The sequence below is a fragment of the Ochotona princeps genome, chromosome 4 (assembly GCF_030435755.1).
Source record: "Ochotona princeps isolate mOchPri1 chromosome 4, mOchPri1.hap1, whole genome shotgun sequence".
In the NCBI taxonomy this organism is placed as follows: domain Eukaryota; kingdom Metazoa; phylum Chordata; class Mammalia; order Lagomorpha; family Ochotonidae; genus Ochotona; species Ochotona princeps.
This window is the reverse complement of record NC_080835.1, coordinates 6,016,409-6,036,243: the sequence shown is the minus strand read 5'-3', so window position 1 is coordinate 6,036,243 and position 19,835 is coordinate 6,016,409. Positions and strand designations below refer to the sequence as shown.

General features: G+C 65.4%; 2 protein-coding genes across 4 annotated transcripts in view; one reads left to right on the top strand and one right to left on the bottom strand.

Moving 5' to 3' along the window:
• Positions 1 to 285: 285 nt before the first annotated feature.
• On the top strand, positions 286 to 4,925 carry OTUB1 (OTU deubiquitinase, ubiquitin aldehyde binding 1). Of its 2 annotated transcripts, none has more exons than XM_058662397.1 (7): positions 286 to 425; positions 1,578 to 1,639; positions 1,772 to 1,870; positions 3,803 to 3,921; positions 4,090 to 4,174; positions 4,269 to 4,463; positions 4,558 to 4,925. In XM_058662397.1, the coding sequence occupies exons 1-7, from the start codon at positions 368 to 370 to the stop codon at positions 4,753 to 4,755; spliced, it is 816 nt and encodes a 271-aa protein (XP_058518380.1). In that variant the 5' UTR covers positions 286 to 367; the 3' UTR covers positions 4,756 to 4,925. The 2 variants fall into 2 exon arrangements, with proteins under 2 accessions (XP_058518380.1, XP_058518381.1); XM_058662398.1 differs by lacking the exon at positions 286 to 425 and adding an exon at positions 762 to 853.
• A 545-nt stretch (positions 4,926 to 5,470) lies between these two features.
• MACROD1 (mono-ADP ribosylhydrolase 1) overlaps positions 5,471 to 19,835 on the bottom strand; it is a 107,481-nt gene continuing 93,116 nt past the window's right edge. Inside the window, exons 4-11 of one of the 2 annotated variants that reach the window (XM_058662873.1) lie at positions 14,170 to 14,199; positions 6,746 to 6,862; positions 6,373 to 6,494; positions 6,247 to 6,277; positions 6,095 to 6,168; positions 5,874 to 5,955; positions 5,761 to 5,793; positions 5,471 to 5,612 (exon numbers count right to left, since the gene is read on the bottom strand). In XM_058662873.1, coding sequence (XP_058518856.1) covers positions 5,789 to 5,793; positions 5,874 to 5,955; positions 6,095 to 6,168; positions 6,247 to 6,277; positions 6,373 to 6,494; positions 6,746 to 6,862; positions 14,170 to 14,199 — 461 coding nt within the window. In that variant the 3' untranslated portion in view covers positions 5,471 to 5,612; positions 5,761 to 5,788. The remainder of the gene's footprint in view (positions 5,613 to 5,760; positions 5,794 to 5,873; positions 5,956 to 6,094; positions 6,169 to 6,246; positions 6,278 to 6,372; positions 6,495 to 6,745; positions 6,863 to 14,169; positions 14,200 to 19,835) is intronic. The other variant, XM_058662872.1, reaches the window with a different exon arrangement.

Below are 19,835 nucleotides of genomic sequence, written 5' to 3'. Positions count from 1 at the left end.
ATGGTCGCTGCGGGGGCCTCCGCAGGACCCCGGGCTAGGTGGAGTGGCAGGGGGATGACAGGCGTCACCCAGCGGCCCCCAGTGCCGCCCCAGCTCCAGCTGGAGTAATTTTCATTACATTTCCCTACTTAGCTCAGTAGCAGCCCGCATTCCCAACTCCAGGGAAAACTGAACTGGTTCGAGGAAGCTCTGGCCACGCCAAGCGGAGGTGCGGGCCAGGGGGCCGCTGCCCGCGGCCCGGGTGCCCAGCTCATGCCAACGCCGGAGGGGAGCCCGTTGCTAGGGACGTTGCCTAGGAGGGGCCCGCTTCCGGGACGAGGGCATAGGGGTAACCCGGAAGCGGTCGGCAGTGCGGCGCTGTTTAAAGATGGCGGCGGAGGAACCTCAGCAGCAGAAGCAGGAGGCGCTGGGCAGCGACTCGGAAGGTACGGGCCGTGGGGGCGATGTCCGCCCCGGGCTCGCGGGGGCGAGGCCAGGCCCACCGGTGCTCGAGGCGGGCGGGCTGGCCGGCGGGGGCGAGCCGCGCGGCCGGCCGCTGCCCTCCTCGCCTCCCTTCCCCCTCACAATGGAAGGCGCTCCCGACGCGACCCCCAGGGCCGGGCGGCCCGGCCGAGGTGGCCCCTCTCCCCGCGGCGCGCGCCCGGCGCGGGGCCTGAGGCGGCCCCGGGGCCCTGGTCCAGGCCCGGCCCGGCCCGAGCCGCCCGCGGCGTCGGCGTCGAGTCCGGCTGAGCTGCGGGCCCTGCAGGGCCGTGGCGGCCGTTTGCGGGTGTGCGGGGCGGCGCCGCCGTTCCTGGGATAGCCCCGCACACCCGCCCGCCCCTTGTGTGCTGAGAAGCCCCCTCCCCTGGAGCAGGTGGGGAGCCCTCCGAGTCGGCTCCGCCCTCTGCTCCTCCTCCGAGCCGGCGAGGGACACCCCGTCCCGACCCCGAGTCCTGCACCGCACCTCGGGCCGGGCACCGCACCTGCGAAGGCCAGGACCCCACGCTGCGATGTGCAAGGGTCACTAAACTGAAGAGGGAGCCGGGGTTGGAACGCAGGTGTCCTGACGCCCCCCTTGGGGGTCGTGCAGACAGTGGAGCCCGCCGACCCCCCGCGCTGCTGCTGCTGGAGCGTTGGAGGGTACTCTGCCCCCAGCCCCGGCTGAGCCGCTGGGTTCCGGGACAGAGGGTTTGCGCCTGGGGTCCCACACATAGGGGAAGCAGCTGGCTGAGGTGCTGCCCCGGTTGAGGCGCTGGGGTCCCCGGGCAGGAGGCGGAGCCAGCGGCCTTGACCACAGGTTCTTACTTGCCGTAGCGACTTCACCGCCCAGCCCTGGATTTGTTCTTTGTCCAATGAGCCCCATTACCGATGGCTGGCGTGGGCGGAGGAAGCGCCCGGGCCTCCTGCCTTCCCAAGGGCCTGGCCGCCACAGGCTCCCGCGGGATGCCCAGGAGGGCAAGGACTTTGCCAGCTCGGGCGCGGTGCAGGCGGAGGCGGCGCCCAGATGCCAAGCCTGCCTTCCCGCCCCGCTGCCTGCCTGCCTGTTTGCTGTGGAGGCGGCCTGGACCCCGCTCAGCCGGCCCTTCCAATTCCTGCAGGTGTCAACTGTCTGGCCTACGATGAAGCCATCATGGCGCAGCAGGACCGGATTCAGCAAGAGGTGAGCATGGGGCAGGTGGTGGCTGGGCCTGGGTGGTGAAGCCAGGTCCTGGAGGCCCGTCAGGGATCATGGTGTGACTGGGTGTGCTGGCGAGGTGGGTCACGCCACCCCCCTGCCTGCCGCCTCCCACAGATCGCTGTGCAGAATCCGCTGGTGTCCGAGCGCCTGGAGCTCTCCGTCCTGTACAAGGAGTACGCCGAGGACGACAATGTCTACCAACAGAAGATCAAGGTGGGCGTCCGTCAGGCGGGGGCGATGGGCCTGCTCCTTGCCAGGCCTGGGGGTGGGCTCTGAGTTCAGAGACCACGAGCCATGGCCAGTCCTTCTGTGTCCTTGTGCGTGTGGTGGGAATGCCCAGCGTCTGCCCGTGGTGGCTTGCCTGGGAGCCTGAGGGAGCTGCTGATGGTGGGGCCTGTGCATCTAGACAGGCTCCAGCACGGTCAGGCTCACCCTGGCTGATCAGACCGGGACAGGGCGGGCAGGAGCCTGGGGAATGCTCGTCTCAGCCTGCTTTCTGGATCTCTGTGCCTGGGGTGCGGGTGGCTTTGGGCAGGAGGACCTGCTGTGTCGACTTCACCTGAGGCGGGCTGCCTTACTTCTCATGGTCGTAGTGTGACTGCATGTGTGGGTAATGGGCTAGTTAGGCCCGGGGTGGAGGCTTGTTCTCCTACCCCAGGGAAATTGGGGCTGCCCAGCTCTTCCCCCTGGAGGAGAGCTTGGGGCCGGCCCGGAGGGAGGCCAGGTGCAGTGGCTGGAGTGGAAGCATCAGGCTGGGGCGGGTGTCTGCAGTAGCCACTCTGTTGGCACTGGCTGCATTGTTCCAAGAGAAGCCTGACCCAATGGAGGACCCAGCTCGTGCCTGCGTAGTCACAGAATTGCACTCCGGACATGGAGCCAGCCCCCTGGGTGCAGGCAGTTGTTCTATCGCCAGACCTGGTGGAGCCTCCGCTGTTGGCTGTCTCTGAATGCAGTGTTCTGCACCACACAGGACTGCCCGAGGGGTGCAGGTGACAGTGCGGGGGCTTGGGTCATGATGGGTTAGGGCTGGGGGCCCAGCTGCAGTTACTAGCCACGCTAGTCTCTGGTGAAGGTGCCAGGGTGGGCTCCAGCTCCTGTCCCTGGGTCGCTCCGCAGATCCTCGGGTGTTTAGTGGGACATGATGGGCAGGAAGGTGTGACAGTAGCCCAAGGCCTGCCAGTGCTGCGGCGTGCACTGGCTGGAGGCAGCTGGGTGAGAGCTGGCGCTGGGGGTGCCGGAAGGTGTGGATTTACTCTCGGGACTGTGGGAATCAAGATTTACATAGGCACAGGAGCCACATGGCTTGGCAACCAAAAGCTGCATGGGCCTGACACCTCCCCGCCTGTGTGGCAGCCCTGTGTGGGGGTGTGTCAGAAGGAAGGGGCCTTGTGGTCTGGTGGCACCCCAGCCTTAGCGCGTGGACAGATGGGGGGATGTCAAGGGATCTGCCTGGAGTCAGCAGGCAGCCAGCTGACTGGAGAGCTGGCAGGGAGTGGGCATGGTGGCAGGGGTGCCTGTGGTGTGAGGACAGCTGGGCGCTGCCACAGCGGGGAGGAGATCTGGGGGGGTCTGCACCGAGGAGGAGCTGTGGGTGTCTAGCAGCAGGAGGGGTGCCTGCTGGGATGGGTCCTTGAGCCCTGGGGTCCGGGGGAGGGACAGAGGGCACACATCCGAGGGGGCAGCTCCTGCTGGTGGGGCTGAGTTCTCTCGGGAGAGGACTCTAGGTCATTGCCTGGGGGAGGAGGAGAAGGAAGGGGAGTGGACCTCCAGGTGCTGGGCCATGGGGACCACAGGTGTCTGGCCAGCATGTGAGCCTGGCACTGTGCCCCCTGCCCTGACATTGCCTCCGGTTGAAACGTGGAGAAGCCACATGATAAGGGAGACATCAGCTTGCACAGCCCTGTAGGCCAAGTGCAGGGCGTGCCTTGGCTGCTTCAGGGACCTGGGCAGCCGGCTTGCCTGTGCGCATGTGCGCGGCCTCCTGAGGCTGTTGGGGGATCTGGTGAGGTAACTCCCGTGCAGCCACAGCAGCTTGGGGGAGGGCGGAGCTGGGACAGCAGGTGGCTGCCATGTGGGGACCCTGGTCAGGCCAGCCCTGGTTCTGGGCCAGTGTTGATGGTCAGGGGCGGGGCTGTCCCTCCATAGGACCTTCACAAAAAGTACTCCTACATCCGGAAGACTAGGCCTGATGGGAACTGCTTCTACCGCGCGTTCGGATTTTCCCACTTGGAGGCGCTGCTGGATGACAGCAAGGAATTGCAGCGGTGAGGAGGGTGGGCACCTGGGCACTGAGGGAGGCGGGCAAGGCCTTGCCCGGGACCTGGGTTCCTGCTTGGAGCTTCTTCCTGCCCGGGGCTGGGGAACAGGTGCCGTCGCAGTCCCCAGCTGCTAGTCTAGGGCCTGTGCTGGCCGCCTTGTCCCTCTGCCTGCAGATTCAAAGCCGTGTCCGCCAAGAGCAAAGAGGACCTGGTGTCCCAGGGCTTCACTGAGTTCACAATTGAGGATTTCCACAACACGGTGAGCCACGAGGCCGTCTCGGGCCGCCCGCCAGGTGGGGAGGGCCGGCCTGGGGAGGGTCGCTCACCGGCCCCTTGTCTGCCCACGGCTGCAGTTCATGGACCTGATCGAGCAAGTGGAGAAGCAGACCTCGGTGGCCGACCTGCTGGCCTCCTTCAACGACCAGAGCACCTCGGACTACCTCGTGGTCTACCTGCGGCTGCTCACCTCGGGCTACCTGCAGCGTGAGAGCCAGTTCTTCGAGCACTTCATTGAGGGGGGACGGACTGTCAAAGAGTTCTGCCAGCAGGTGCGGCTCCCGTCCACCCCCCCGGCCTGGGACCCCCTCCCCTGTCTTGGGTCTGGGAGGGGAGGCCCAGGCCTGACCTGCCCCTGTGCCGCAGGAGGTGGAGCCCATGTGCAAGGAGAGCGACCACATCCACGTGATCGCGCTGGCACAGGCCCTGAGTGTGGCCATCCAGGTGGAGTACATGGACCGCGGCGAGGGCGGCACCACCAACCCCCACGTCTTCCCTGAGGGCTCCGAGCCCAAGGTCTACCTGCTCTACCGGCCCGGACACTACGACATCCTCTACAAGTAGGCCCAGCCCGCTGGCACCGCCCCCGGCCCGCCCACCCGTCCGCTAGGTGCCAGGCGTGGACAGAGGGGCTTTTTGTGGTTGTAAATGGTCATATTTCACTCTCCCCTCACCCCCACTTCCTGTCACAACCTCCCACGTTTTATTAAAGGGGATGCTGGTGGTGAGCTGCATGTGTGCGTGTCCACGTGTCCCTGCCACGGGTGGGTCTGCCCCAGCAGGAGCACTGGGGGGCAGGCCTCTTGGGGAGCCCCCTCCTGGCTCCTTGGAGTTGTAATTCCTGGGTATCTTGCCCGGTGCCCTGGAGTGCCCCCACCCTGCTCTCCTGACCAGGACCCAGGCCTGGCTTCCTGCTCTCCAGGGGTGTGTGTGGTTGGAGTCCTGGGCGATGGGGCCTGGCTCTGGGCGGGTGCAGGAGCTGGGGTGCACACTGTGCCCCAAAGTGGTGAGGGAGGGACAGCTTTCAGGCCTGTCCACAGCCATCAGGTGAAGTGGAGCTTGCCACCCCCTTAACCCTTGCCCCTTCTCTGTGCCTGCTGTGTGCCCCTTTGAGCCATACCGCCATCTGCACTGGCTGCCTTCCCCTCCACATGTGTGGGGTGGGCCTGGGCCGTGTGCTCCCTGAGGAGCCCCAGAAAAGGGGGAGTCTGCGGGGAGCCCGAAGCCCGCAGCTGCACCTCCCCAGGCTCCAGACAGAGCGAGTGTACACAGTGGGGGCTGGCTGTGCGGCTGTCTTTATTGGGAGGCTCCGGTGGGACTGGGTGCTGGGGAAGCAGGATGCTGCTGGAGCAGGCCCGGGCCAGCAGGAGGGTTTCAGGGCCCTCAGAGCCGGGAGCCGGGTCCTGCAGGCCCAGGAGCGTCTGAGGGCAGAGCAGAGGGCAGGGAGCTGCGGCTCCCCCATCCCACGCCAGGGGACCCCATTTTCCTCCCCCTGGGGGCGGGGCTGAGCAGGTGTGTTAGTGGGCCTGGGTTAGTCCAGGGCAGCCAGCCCGGCCACGCCCTGCTTACCGCTCCTGGTCTGGGGAGTGCGGGAGCCTCAGGCTGGAAGGCAGAGGTCAGTGAGCTCCGGGGAGGGGCCAGGGCTTGGGGGGCACAGCACGGTGCGCGGAGGGGGCACCTACCCACGGGGAAGTAGTGCGGGAGCCGCCGGCGGTAGATGGCCTCATCCTTCTCCAGGAACACGCAGATGATGAGCCGATCCACCTGTGTCAGCCACGGGGTTAGGGGTTTGCACCTGACCTTGCCTTGGGGGTGCCCCTGCCCCAAGTTTGCAGCTCACACTACACCCTTCTCTAAGAGACAGCCCCCAGGAAGACGGGGCCCCAGGTCCTGGGGACCCCACCTTGTCTTTGTGCTGCTCCAGCCACTCGCGCAGCGCTGCCAGCACCACCTCGGCCGCGGCCTCACTGGGGTAGCCTGGGGTGGGGGGAGGCGGCTGTGAGGGGCTCGGCCCTCCCCACCCCCACCCCTGCGCTTGTTCTGGACCCCACTCACCGAACACGCCCGTGGAGATGCAGGGGAACGCCTGGACGGGGCAGGGCAGGGGAGAGGGGGTCAGGGCTCTGCGGCTCGGCCTGCCACCCCCGTCCCCGCCCCTCATCCCCGCCCGGGCCCGCTCACCGCCGAGCGCAGCCGGTGCTCCAGCAGCAGCGCCAGGCTGCTCAGGTAGCAGCTGCGGAGCTCGGCCGCCTGGCCGGCGCTGGGCTGGCCCTGCACGATGGGCCCCACGGTGTGGATGACGTCTGCGGGGCGACAGGGTCAGGCCTGGCCCCGGCTCGCTTCCGCCCCCTGCTGGCCGGGGCCACCTTCCCCGCTGAGCTAACGTCCACCCAGGGCACGGCTGCTCCGTGTGGACGCGGCGGAGCCCGGACTGTGACCTTCCCGGCCTGTCCTTGCCCGCCTGCTGTCTGGGTGCCGAGGAGCAGCGAGGTTAAGCCCTCTGCCCCCGCCGCACGCAGGCGCCCAGTGTCCCCGCACGCCAGGGGAGACTCACGCTTGGCCGGCAGCCGGTAGCCGCAGGTGATCTTGGCCTGGCCGGTGTCACAGCTCTGCAGGGTCCGGCACTCGTCAGTGAGCAGGGGTCCGGCGGCCCGGTGGATGCACCCGTCCACTGCAGGGGAAAGGAGGGCTCGTGAACTCCGGGGCTCCCCGCTTTACATGGGGAGCAGTGTAAGCCCCTCCCCTGAACAGGCCGGGGAGAGGGGCGCCCGCCTTTCCCCTGCGTCCAGCCTGGCCTGGCCTGGTGGGAAGCAGCGCGGGGCTGCCGGCAGGGGGCGCTCCCGGCCCGCCCTGCTCTCGGCCAGCCAGGGAGGCAGGTGGGACAGGTGGGAGGCGGGCACAGCCCGGGACCCGTTGTCAGGGACACCTAGACAGTGGCAGGTCCCATCAGGGGACGGGCCTGGGCTGCGCAGGTGGCTCTGGGAGCACAAATCCCTGATGGTTAATGAGCCCCTGGTTACAGCATCGCTGTAATTGGGCTGGGCTTTGGCTTGTTTATCCCACGAAGAGGGCAGGCGGCTGGGGGCCTTGGGAGGGGCCCTGAGGCCCACGGGGCGGGGCTGGAGGTGTGGGGCGATGCTCCTGTGTGTGGGGGGTCACCCCAGGCAGGCTCCGTGCAAGGCTGTGCTTACTCTTCAGGGCTCTAAGACTTTGCCAAAGTCTCAGTTGGCACCAGGGACGGGGCAGGCGAGCAGGGGCCATTGCCCCATCTTTGGCAGTGATGATGCTGCCCAGGCCTGTGCCAGAAGCTTGGCTGAAAAGCCAAGGGCCATCGGCTCCTCAGTCAACAGGTGTACAGGCCTGGCCCTGTCTGCCTGTCACCTCCAAACTCTGGCCTCCATGTCGGGGCACAGGTTCAGGCACATTGGCATATGCTTCCCGTCACTGCCAACTTGTACCCTTGTTTTGTTCCCTGGGGAGTTTGTAGCTGGCACGGGACTGGGGATGGGCAGAGGAGTGTGGGAACTTGGGGATGGGGCTGGGTGGGTGGGAGCAGTCAGGACTGGGCTCCCCCGTGGCAGAGTGGGTGCACATTCCGGGGTTCCCACACCCTGGGAAGCACTGGGGCCACAGCAGGGCTGGCCACAGACATGCAGCCCACGGCGGCCTCGCTTGCTTGCTCTAGGCCTCGGTGTCCGCTTCGTCCCATGTCATGGGGCTGCAGGGGGGACACCAGGGCTGGGCCTGTGCAGAGGCGACAGAGGTCTGTGTGGGCAGCTCAGGGCGTGTGTCCACAGGGGCAGCAATAGAGGAAGTAGGTGTGCGTGCAGGAGGTCCACCTGCTGTCTGCCCCGGGGGTCCCTGGCCGGCCAGGAGGCCCTGCGGTGAGCTGGTAAGCCAGTGAGCCGCCACGCTTCAGGGACAAAATGCTTCTGGTGGAGGATCACAGCCACACAGCCTGGCCTGCAGGGCTGACCTGGGGAATGAGGGGGCGGGCCCGGGCACAGCTCTGCCCAGTGTTGAAGCCCATCACCCACACCCTGCAGGCCAGTGCTGGCCGTCCCGTGTCCCCTGCCCCAGCCCTGCAGATCTCAGGCACAGGCCCACACACAACCCCGCTCAGCCACCTCCAGGTCCTGCTCTGCCTGCTTACCCTGGGCTAAACTGAGCCCTGGGTACCCCCACCCACCTGCCACTGGCCGCCTGCCTCCTTGCTCCAGCCCCTTCAGGACATACAGATCCCTCACCGCCTCCTGCTTTATGGAAGAGGGCAGCTGGCCCAGGGTACTTGCTGGTGGGCTGGTCCGGAGTCCCATCCCTGCCTCCCCATGCCCACAGCTCTATGTTCCTGCACCCCTCCTCTCCACATGGGGCCAGCCACAGGGCGCCCTGGCTCTTGCTGGCACTCGTCCCTCCGTTGCTGGTGGAAGCTGCCCTGGCCATGAGGCACCCCTGCCTAGCCCTGTGCTGGCCCCTGGAGGGGCGACTGCTAGGGCGGGGGCTGGGGCCAGGCTCTCCCAGGAGCTGGCCCAAGGAGGTGGGGGGCTGAGGGTGGTGCTGGCTGCTATTTAGGGTGCTGTAATATTCATGAAGGGAAGATTAGATATTTAAATTTATTCAGCAATAAATGTGCCTCAGTGGGGAAGCATTCCTCACACTAAACAAACAAGCAAGCAGGGGCCTCGTTAATTATTGATGGGAGCCTTGGGATTGGGGCGGCAGGACACCCCTCCGCTGCCCTGGGTGTCCCTGGAAATCCTGGCCAGCTGACTGCAGATGGAGGTCGGGGCCAATGGCGTCCCCTGAGCGGAGCCCCTGGGACGCAGACATGGCAGGGAGCACTGTGTGGGGGCAGCATGGGGACTGAGCCTGTATGCAGAGGTGGTGGCCAGCCTGTCCCAGAGGAAGGACCAGGACCAAGATGTATACATGCCCCTTACTACCCCGCCCCCAGCACAGGGGCACAAAGCCACTTTCTCAGGGTTGCACAGTTCAGCAGGGGCGATAAGGCCTGGCCTGGGCCTGTACAGCCACAGGCCCCAACACATCCCCTGGGTCTGCCACCCCAGGGTGGGACACCCCTCTAGCTCAGCCTGGCGCCTTGGGGGTAAGCAGGCTGGGGCTGCCGAGCTGGGCACACGCTGAGCCAGCTGCCCATACCTCATGCCACAGCTACCCCCTTCTACAGAAGGTGCGAGCGAGGGGCCTCCGGCCAGGTAGAGAGCTGGAGGCAGGAGCTGGGTGCCTTCCCACTGCCCTGCCCTGCCCACCAGTCCTGTGCCCCTCCCAGCAAGTGCCAGGGCCCATGAGACAGAGCAGAAGTAGGGCACCAGCTGGGTGCTCTGCACCCTCCGCTCTCCTACTGTACCCCCTGCTCCACCTTTGAGGTAGGTGCCCCTGAGGCCAGAGCTGCACGCCTGTGGCTCATTCTCAGAGCCTCTGTCCACTATGTCATTGTTCAGTTGACAAACCTGCCCCACCCTGGGCTCAGCACTAGATTTGGACTAGGCTGGGGCTGGGAGGGATGTGGTGCCCACTCTGGTGGGTGCCAAGACAGGCGGGCGGGCGGGTACCCCAAGGGGAGGAGATGGATGGGCGACAGCTCCACGATGTGATCCGAAATTCATTACGGGGTGAGATCAGCGGCCGTCCGCAGGGATCTGAAAACATCACGGCTTCATTATGTACACAGCAGCGGCGCCTCGTTCATCATGCGGAAATTGCTGGCAGCGTGAGGGCCTCGTGGCAGCCGTGCGCAGCTGCACCGCCATCTTGCCTGCCCAGCCCACGTGTGGGTCACAGCCAGTGCCTCTGTCCCATCATCCAGGGAAGGCCAGCGTGGGGAGGGGTTGGGGGGCGGCAAGGTCAGGTCCTCCTCCTTGGGAAACACTTGGCACTCTCTCCCCTGAGATAAAGCCAGAGCCAGGCCAGCCCACCCAAGGTCCACCTCTCCCTGCTCCAAACCACACCCCGTTCAGGGCCCACCCTAGAGGAGGTGCTAGTGGGGTCGATAACGATGTGGAGGGGAGGGGCCCAGGTTCCAGCAGGGAGCTCAGCATGCGCAGGGACAGGGCTGGGGCTAGAGTGGGGGGCGGAGAGGGAGGAGGAGGGGCGACTGCACCTGCCTGGCCTGACAGCAGCCAGCAACAAAAACTCTGCCATCCGCTTGGGGTGTGGGAGGAGGGACATACTCTGAGCACACCTCGGGGCCTCCACTGTCCCCCATCCCTGTGCCCCAATGTGGTCCCTGCCTTCCCACTCCTACCCTGCCACCCCCACAGCCCTCACCCAGGCTGGCTCAGGGACACGTCTGTGGAGTATGGCTGCCAAGCCCCCAGGGCCTGGCCAGGGAGACCACACACACTCTGGCCTGGAGAGGACCCTAGCAGCCATGATGTGCTCTGCTCCAGCGGAGCCTGGCCACGGCTAATGGGGCAGCCAGAGGCGAGCCCTGTCCTGGAGGCCACGGAAGCAATCAGGGATCCCCAGTGGTGGCGATAGAAGATAGATCCCGCCTGGCTCACGGGAGGGACAGCAGTGACTCTTCTGGGCCAACAGACCAGCAGGCAGGAGCTGGGTGATGGCCAGGAACAGCCCTGGTAGCTCCAGGGCCATGGGGCTGGGTCTCGGGTGAGGAGGGGACAGGCCAGTTCTGCAGCAGTAAGGGACCCATGGTTGGCAGGCCCGGGCCTGGCAGGAGGGATTCTGTGTGGGGTACCTGGGGCAGTCTGACGGCGGCAGGCAGTGTGCGCGCCACCAGCACCGACACAGGAGGCAACGCCGGCCCCAACTCGGGGGCTGCACGGGGTGCTCCAGCCACGGGGCTGTAGGTGGGAGGCTGGCCCCCTGTGGGGGGCTCCTGCAGGCTTGGCATGAGGGGTGCTGGCCCTGAGGGGTGTGTGTGGTGGGGTGAGCTTCATCCTGCTCTCTCTTATCCACCACCGCCGTGGGAGCAGAGATGGCGGCCCTGAAGGAGTCTGTGACTGGAGCTGGGCCGTGGCAGGCACGGTCATGATGCAGATGAATAATTGAAACGCTCCGATACATTTATTATCCCTTTAGTGCGAAAGTGGCAGAGAAAGACAAGGGTAATTGAAAAGGAGCGCACAGATCTCCCCGGAAAGCCGTGCGCTTTGTGGCCGAGTAAACAGCGCAGTCCCCGGCTGCGGGCTGCCACTCCCTGCCTGATTTAAGACTCACCGCCTTCCTACTCACCTCGCAACAGTGACTGGGATGCCCAGTGGTGCCCTGAGCTGCCTTCTGGGAGGTGGGGGCCAGGGACCTCTCTGGGGGCTGTCTTGTGCTGCTCCACCTGCTGAACTCCTATGCAGCCTTCAGAGCCCAGGCAGGCCCAGTCTCCCACTCCCAGCAGAGAGCTCCCCGCCCGGCTGGGTGTCCTCCGGGACAGAGCCAAATCCTGAGTACCTGGCCCCTCCCCCAGCTTGGACAGCGCCCCCAAGGGCTGGAGGGAGGGGCCAGCACCCCCAAGCCTGGCCTTAGGCCTGAGAGGGGCCCAAAGGGCAGTACCCTCCAGGGGAAGTCCCATTAGCCCTGGGGGCCCTAGGAACTCTTCCCAGGCCAGGTAGCTCTGCTCTCTGAGTCTCCTACTGCTTTACAACAGGGGTTCCCCACCGGGCTGGCCCCTTGGAGGGCACCATGGTGGGACAGCTAAGTAACCTTCTCTGAACGCTGGCCCAGGAGTGGCCAAGCAGCAGGGGCCGCTGGGGGGGGGGAGAGGGGAGCAGGGGCCGCTGGGGGGGGAGCAGGGGCCGCTGGGGGGAGAGGGGAGCAGGGGCCGCTGGGGGGGAGGGGAGCAGGGGCCGCTGGAGGGGAGGGGAGGGGGCAGGGGCCAGGCAGGCGACTGGAGCAGGATGGTGGGCAGCAGGGGATGCAGTGCACCCCAAGCACGGGGTGGGCTGGGGCAGGGTGGCAGCCTGAATCTTTGCAGCAGGAGCCTGGGGAGACCCGGGGGTAGGGCAGGGGTATCTGGGTGAGCTCAGGCGGAGCCCCAGCCCTGCTCCCCTGCAACAGGTGAAAACAGCTTAGGGCCAGACCAGCAGGGACTCTGGGAGGTAGGTGGGGGTGGTGGCAGCACCTGCATGGCAGCTGTGGGGCGCAGAGCAGGTCTGGGGCCATCCCCCATGCCAGGGTGGTGCCAGACCCCTCCGGCCTCAGCCCTGCGCCGTCCACTCCCCGCCACCTCCACCTTGTTCCAATCACATTAGCGGAGTGACAGCCCCGGCAAGCACTCGCGGCGGCTCCATAAATCTCGGCCGGCGTTAAAAGCCTGGACTCTGGGCCCACTTCCTCCCAGGGTCACGGCCGCACCATCCATCTGCTCGCCAGTCAGGCCCCGTGCAGGGCTGCCCCCAAAGCCGCAGGGGGAGCCACAGGCACCCTTTCCAGGGGCCCTCCGCTTTGATTTGGACAGGCTAGATACCCCTCTGGACTTCCCAAAGTGGGGTCCACAAGCTGCCCCTTGCTTCCTGCCCTCTGCCAGCACCCCCTCTCTGGAGTTTGCACATTCGTTCAATAAATGCTGAGCGCCTGTTCCACCAGGCCCTTCTGGGTGCTGTAGACACAGTCCTCCCTGATCCGAGCAGAGGATGACAGAGGCCACTGCTGACACCCCTGGTGGGGGGCAGGGAGGCTCCCTGAGAAGACTGGTGAGGTGGGTAGGGGGCCGGGAGCAGGTGGAGTCTGAGAGGGACCCTGGCCTTGGCTCAGAATAGGGGTGACAGGCTGCCGAGGGAGTTTAGAAGGCCACACCTTGTTCAGCCTGCCCCATCCTGACCCAGGTCTGCGCCTGCTGCCCACCTGCTGGCTGGGCTCTGCCCACCTCTCCCGGGCCCATAGGTGCTCCTTCCTTGCAGGCCTTTACCTGCACTGTGCCCAGGGACCCCCTTCCCAGCACCCTGCACTCTGCACACTCCTACCTAGGCTCGGGTCCTGCTGCAGGTGCCACCTCCTCCCAGAAAACTCCCTGGGTCACAGGGTTGCTCTGCCTGCTCCAGGGGCAGGGAGTGGGCGGGCTCGGGGCCTGGCACCCACTAGGTCACCCCTAGCCCTGTGCATGTGTCCACCCCCTCCCCCGCTGCGCCCTCAGAGGTAGGACAGGCCCACCTCTGAGTGTCACCATGTCTGTCCTGCAGCTCCCAGTGAAGCCCCTGGCTCTGGGCCTTGGTCACCTCCATGGGGACAGCCAGAGGAGAAGTTGGGGGATGTCGGCGGGGGAGGCTAGCACAGCCCTGAGCAGCCCCGCCTGCCACCCTGCCTCCCGGCCGCCCGGCGACAGCACTTAGTTATTCCCGACCTCCGCTGCCCCTTTTATACTTCTCCCTTTTAAAACCTGGCCTGGGCCCCGCCGCCGCGAGTGTAAACATGGCGCTGGGATTTATCCGACGGCGCATTAACCCCTGGCCTGTGGCTTGCCAATCATCCAGCCTCCCGCACAGACAGCAGTGGCTGCCCTACCCGCTGGCCAAAGGGGCTGGGGGTCCCCCCCAGTGGTGGTGGGGGTGAGGGGTGGGAAGGAGGCTACAGCCCTAGAGTGACCAGGAAGGCGGGACTGAGGGGCCCCCGGGGTGCCCTCCAGGTCATCTGCACCTCAAGCCCAGGTGCTCAGGCCCACCCTGATTTGCTTTCCATGGCCTCGTGGCGGTGACCAACAAGGTCAGGAGCACAGGGCTCTCCAGGCTCCCAGGGCATTGGGACAGGCCCTTCTCCCTGTATCAGGACCCTCACCCCGGGGCCAGCACACTCATCCCACGACAGACCAGGAGGCCTGCCTGCATCCTGGCCGCGACTGTACGATGAGGGAGCCAGGTCTGCTCCCACCCGGGGTTGCCTCTCGGCCGATGGAGAGGAAGAAGAGGGGTAAGCTGCCCAGAGCCAACGGGGATGGGGCAAGGGAACGCCGAGGGTTAGGGCTGTGCCCCAGCCGCACCCCGAAACCGGAAGTCAGGAAGATCCACTCACCGCCTCCGCCTCCAAGCAGCGAGCTGTTGGCTGTAAGAGAAGAAAGAGGCGGGTTAGCAGGGAAAGTGGGAAGGCGGGTACAGCGCCAGAGCCTGGGGCCCCAGCCCTCGGAGCCATGAGCGGGGGCAGGCGTGGAAGGGGGGCCCACAAGAGGAAAAGCGGGGTGGCCCACCCCGGGAAGTGGCCGCACACGATGCCCCAGGCCAGGGGCGGGCGCGGCGGGCTAAGCCTCGGCTTGAAGGGCACTGGTACCAGCTGGGCGCTTCTAGGGGTGCGACGTCGGGTTCTGGAGCTCCAGGACTAGGGTTCTACGGGTGGATAACCGGGGCCACGTGACCCTGTGCCTGTTTCCTCACGTGTAAATGAGAGCAACGTCACCTCCCAGAGCTGGGGTGAAGCTTCTGGCTGCAGGACAAGCCTGGGTGACCTCCCCCCCCCCCCTCTTCTCAGCTGGCTGTCTCCTAATGGGCTGACTGGGGCAGAGCGGGCTGGGGCTCGTAGTCCCGCAGCCTGGGGCCAGCTCCCGCCCACGCGGCCTGCAGCCATGGCACCATCACTGCTGAAGGGAGAGAGGCAGCCACATGCGCGGCGTGCAGGTGCCGCCCAGGTGCGCCGGGCGCCAGGTGAGCCTTCAGAGCCTCCCCACCCACCCCACCTGCTGGATCCTGGGGAGGCCCCAGGGTGCCCAGAGCAGGACCTGCACCCGACAGGCACCCATGCGCACGCTGCTAAGTGGTGTCGCCGGCTCCGAACAGCCGGTCTTCCGGAGTTGACAGCTCCTCGCTTGGGGAATAATTAATTCCATAGCCCGAAAACCCAAGGCTGCGAGTTGCCACGTTACTGGGGAGATTAATACGAGCAGCTAATTAAGATGGAGAGGCACAGAGCGGCGGGGCGCTCCAGGAACAGGGCTAGGGGAGCAAGGCAGGCTGGGCGACTGGGGTCACTGCCGTCGGGAGCGCCAGGTGAGGGGCAGGCGGTGGCCGGCCAGCCCTGCCCCAGGGACCGTGGTGGCCTCTGTGAGGATAGCTTGCCAGGCCCGACCTGAGTCTGTTACGGGCCCTGTACCAGACTCACAGCAAGGTCCCCAAGGAGGTGCGCCTGTCCCCATGTCACAGGGAAGGAAATGGGGCCCTGAGAAGGTTGGGGGGGTCCCACAGCGGCTCCACCAGGACTGGCAGGGATCTGTTCAGCGCGCAGGGACTGTCCCAGCTCCTGCTGTCTGTCACATAGTAGGCGGACGCATGCAGTGGGCGAGGACCCTGCAGAGAGCACCCTGGCAGCATGAAGAGGGGTGGGGGCTCTCGGAGGTCCCCCACAGGTCCGTCCAGGACAGCAAGGACAGATGAGTGGTCCCAGGTCAACCCCCTAGGCACCTGCAAGCCCTGGCGCTGTCAGGCGCTGCACTCCATGGCCCAGGGCCCACCTCCCCCCCTCCCCCCCCCCCCCCCCGCCGCCCCGACACCGCTCTCTCTTAATTAACAGCGGCTGCAAACGAGCTGGCTCGCACCCAAGCAGGCGCAGCGCCAAGCGGGTCGGCAGCCAGCCGCGACAGGGCGGGAGGGCCGCTGACCTCCTGCCTGGGGCCCCTGTCAGGAGGGGAGGTCACCCCACCCTCTCCCTCCCTGCCAACACCCCCAAGGGGAGCCTGAGGGAGCAGCTGGAACTCAGAGGGGTTGGCCAGGCCAGTAGGGAGGCACGCCTGGGGTTGGGGGGGTCTCTTCCACAGTGGGTAGGCTCATCCCTGAACCCTGCTTGCAGGGACCCAGGGACCCAGACTTTCCTGCAGAGAACCCAGGGGTGGGGCGGTCTGTGAGCTCAAGAGGGGGCCTGGCCTTAACTCAGGGGCCATCTCAGGTGTTCCCAGGCGGAGACAGATTCCAAACTAGTGTGGGCCCTGGGGGCTTGGGGGGGGCATCCTGGCTAGCCTCCTCCAAGAGGCCTGCTTGTCAGCCCCAGAGCAGGAGGTCAGCGCCCTGCTGGGTGTCCCTTGCCACCTGATGATTCGGCTTCCAGCCCAGTGCCGCTCCTGTGACCTTGAGGTAGCCCTCGTCCCCAGTCCACCATGGCCCTTGCTGCCAAGTCCCTTGTCCTCCAGGAAGAGGCTGGACACTGGGTCCCCTCCTGTGTCCCTAGCCTTGGCTGCTCTGATCTCGGGCTGAAACTGCTCAAGGGTTGGTGGGTGGCCCACTGCTCAGCAAGACAGGTCCCAGGTCCTAGCACTTGGCAGCCATCACTGCAGGGCGGAGCTGGCCTTGGCCTTGGCCTTGGCTTTGCTCAGTTGAGCACCAACTGTATGCCAGCTGTGTGGGCGCTGGGCATGTGGAGATGGACACTTGGGTAGCCGGGCCTTGGGAGCTGCCACAGCCGAAGAATGATATGTGACTTAATGTAGTCTATACTCCTGGAAGGCTTCCAAGAGGAGGTGGCTTGATGTGGTGGGGGAGCCTGGTACAGCGCCCTGGAAATGAGGACAAGTGGGAGCAGGGACCTGGCCAGGACATGGCTGCATGAGAGGACCAGAGAATGAAGAGGCCCTGGTGGGGGTGGGGTGGGGGCAGGAGGACCATGCCTAGGGGTGGGGGAAAGCCAGGGGGGCTCTGGGAGCTGGGGTGGGGGTGGGGAGTGAGCGTGGGCCAGCCAGAGGCGACTGTGCACCCCTCCTGCTGCGGGCTGGTACTGAGATCACAGTGCCCGTCATGGCCACAGCACCTTACCCAGCCCAGCACAGCCTGGGCACTGCACACACACTGAGGAGCCCAAGCAGGCATGGCCTCAGGCCCGGCATGCTTCCAGCAGCTCAGGAAAATGTCAATTTTTTGTAACATAAAAAGAAAAAAGAAATGAAGTTCCAGGTCAAAGAAAATGTTTTTAAACTATAACATTTGTCTTCGTGCCAACAGCATCCTGAGCGCAGTTTGCCGCGGTGATCGGTGGAGGAAGGGACGCCCCCTTACCCGGCCTGGAGGCTCCCGCCGTGCACCCATAGGCGTTCCTAACCTGTGTCATTCTTGGCTTGCTAGTTAGAATCTTCCTGATGGCCCCATGTGGAAAGAGAGTACCTCCCCTTTGTTGCCAGAACAGACTAGGCCCCCTCCCCCCACCGTGCACCTCAGGCTCCCCTCCCTCACATATGTGCCAGTTCCTGCGGCCCCAGGGCCTTTGCCCACGATGTTGCTGCCAGCTGCCCAGAAGAGAGCCTTATTAGCCTCACCCTAAGATCCACCCTTGCAGAGCTGGCCCCTCCTCACCAGGCAACATCCTCATCCTCTACCTCAGCTCCCCTCCTCCCACGGCTCCCAGGGCAGAGGCCAGCAGGTGCCCTCCAGTTTCCGGAGCAGCCCCTACAGGTTGGCTGCCCTGGCCAGCCTCCAGCAGCCTTTGCAGGTGATTCCCCCCCACAGGGCTGGGGCTGGGGGCTGCGGTCCCTGAGGGAGCAGGTTTTGAGGCAGGGGGTGTGTGGACGGCTGGTCCAAGGGCAGAAGTGGGACACCTAGGTCGTGCTGCCCCCTTGGCAGGTGCAGCAGCCTCCATGGCTTTTCCCTGACAGGGAGTAAGTCCTCTTGCTGGGGGCTGGGTAGGAGAGGGGCGCCAGAGAGAAGCCGCAGTGACCCGAGGAAAGTGCTGAGCAGGTCCCTGGGCCTGGGAGGGGCCCTGGGGAGCAGGCACAGGGGTGACATTGAGGCCAACACTACCCCCCCACCACGTTGCATCCTCCTCCACACATCCCTGCCTGGAGTGCCTGCCAGCTGCGGGGGCTGCTCCCCGGCCCCACCTGCCGCATAGCTTGGCTCGCTGCCTCCATGCCCCACATGGTGCATCCACAGCACATGCACCTGGGCTGCCCGCGTGCTGCTGTGGGCACCGAGCTCACCCCCAGCGGGGAGACGATCCAGAAACCACAGACCAAGAATGAACTTAAACAAGAGTTGCTGTGGATGCCAGAGGTTGTGAAGGCAATAAAAGGGAGAAGAGAGTGCCGGTGGGTGGGCAGGTGGAGGCTGACCCGGAAAGGGTGGCCCTGGGACCCCCAGGACAAGAGGAGGAGGGGGCAGCGGCCTGGAGGGGTGGGGAGGGCCCTGCTGTAGCCCAGCTGGCAGAGAAGGAGGACGGAGAGGTCAGAGGGGCATGAGCACCCCCTGGGGCAGCTGCGAGCAGGGGCAGGCTGCCTGGGGCTCTGCATGGGGGTTGAGGGGGTGCTGCTGGCCACTGCACTGGCTGCCTTCCCAGGCCTCCCCTGGGGATCAGAGCCCCCTCCCCCTCCTCTGGATCCTGCTGGCCCAGGGGCTGGGTGCTGCTGCTGCCGCCTGTCTGGGCCCGGGCAAGCAGTGTTCAATGCCAGCCCTGGGTCCCACATGCCGGCGGCGGGATCCGTGTTACTTAAGGGCGAGTCATTTAAAACAGGGTTTAGATGAGAAACATCCCGCAGATGGCCTAGAGAGCGGAGTGGGCTGAATTCGTAAGATAAAATAAGAAACTTCAAAGGCACCTCCAGCAGCCAGCACGTTCCACATGTCTAACAAACGCCATCCCCCCAGGCCAAGGTCAACGTCCTCCCAGCTGGGGCTGCCCAGCCAGGTTGGGCAGACCCATGCGAGCCTTTCTGACCCTTTCCCAGCCGGGGGTGGGGGGACAGCAAGGGAGATGGGCCTCCCGGGCGGGTGGGGGTACACAGGGGCTCACGTGTGTGGGCACCAAGCAGACCCCCAGCGTCCATGTGGGACCACTGCCACCATCTCAGATGCACACATTGCTTCTCACCCCATTGGCAGATGGGGAAACTGAGTCCCAAGGAGGAGCCCATCTGGGCAGCTCCTCCTGGGCCTCAGATCCCTCAGCCTCCTTACCAGCCAAGGGTGGAGGTAGAGATGATGAAGGAGCCGGCAGGATCCAGCCCTGGCGTACTGCGCGTAAAGCCACTGCCTGCGGTGCCAACGCCGACATCCCACGTGTGAGTGCTGCTTCAAGTCCTGACTGCTCCCTGCTTGTGGCCTGGGAAAGCAGCTGAGGATGGCTCAAGTGCTTGGGGCCCTGCACCCATGTGAGAGCCCTGGAAGAACCTCCTGGTTCCTAGCTTCGGTCTGGCCCAGCCCCAGCCATTGTAGCCATTTGGGGAGTAAACCAGCAGATGGAAGATCTCTCTCTCTCTAACTCTGCCTTTCAGACAAATAAATGAATCTTAGAAAAAAAAGAAGGTGCTGTAAAATTGCTGAGGCCATACAGCCCCCCAGTGGGTGTGGCTGTCACAGGTGACAGTTGAGGGCACGGGCTCCTGTCCCTGGTAGCCAGGACACCCTGAACTCAGCGTCACAGAGGAGCAAGTGTGTGGGCACCTCCTCCCAAGACCCCATCCCTACGTCCCCCTGCAGACTCCCAGCTAACCCCATCACCGTGTGAACCTGGGAACCACACGAGCTCTGAGTCCTGGTGTCCTCAGGTCAGCACAGAAAAAGGGTGAGATGAGCTGCAGCCACAGGGACAATGACAGTGGTGGCGGTGGCCCCAGGACCTTGCTGGATGCACAGCTCCATTGTACAGAAGGACAAACTGAGGCTGTGAGCTGCATGGACCAGGGTCACATAGGGAACCTGGTCAGCCAGCTCTGGCTTGGTTGGATCAGGACCTCTCTGCCTCACCTCGGACCCGAGCCCAGGGATGGGTGAGAC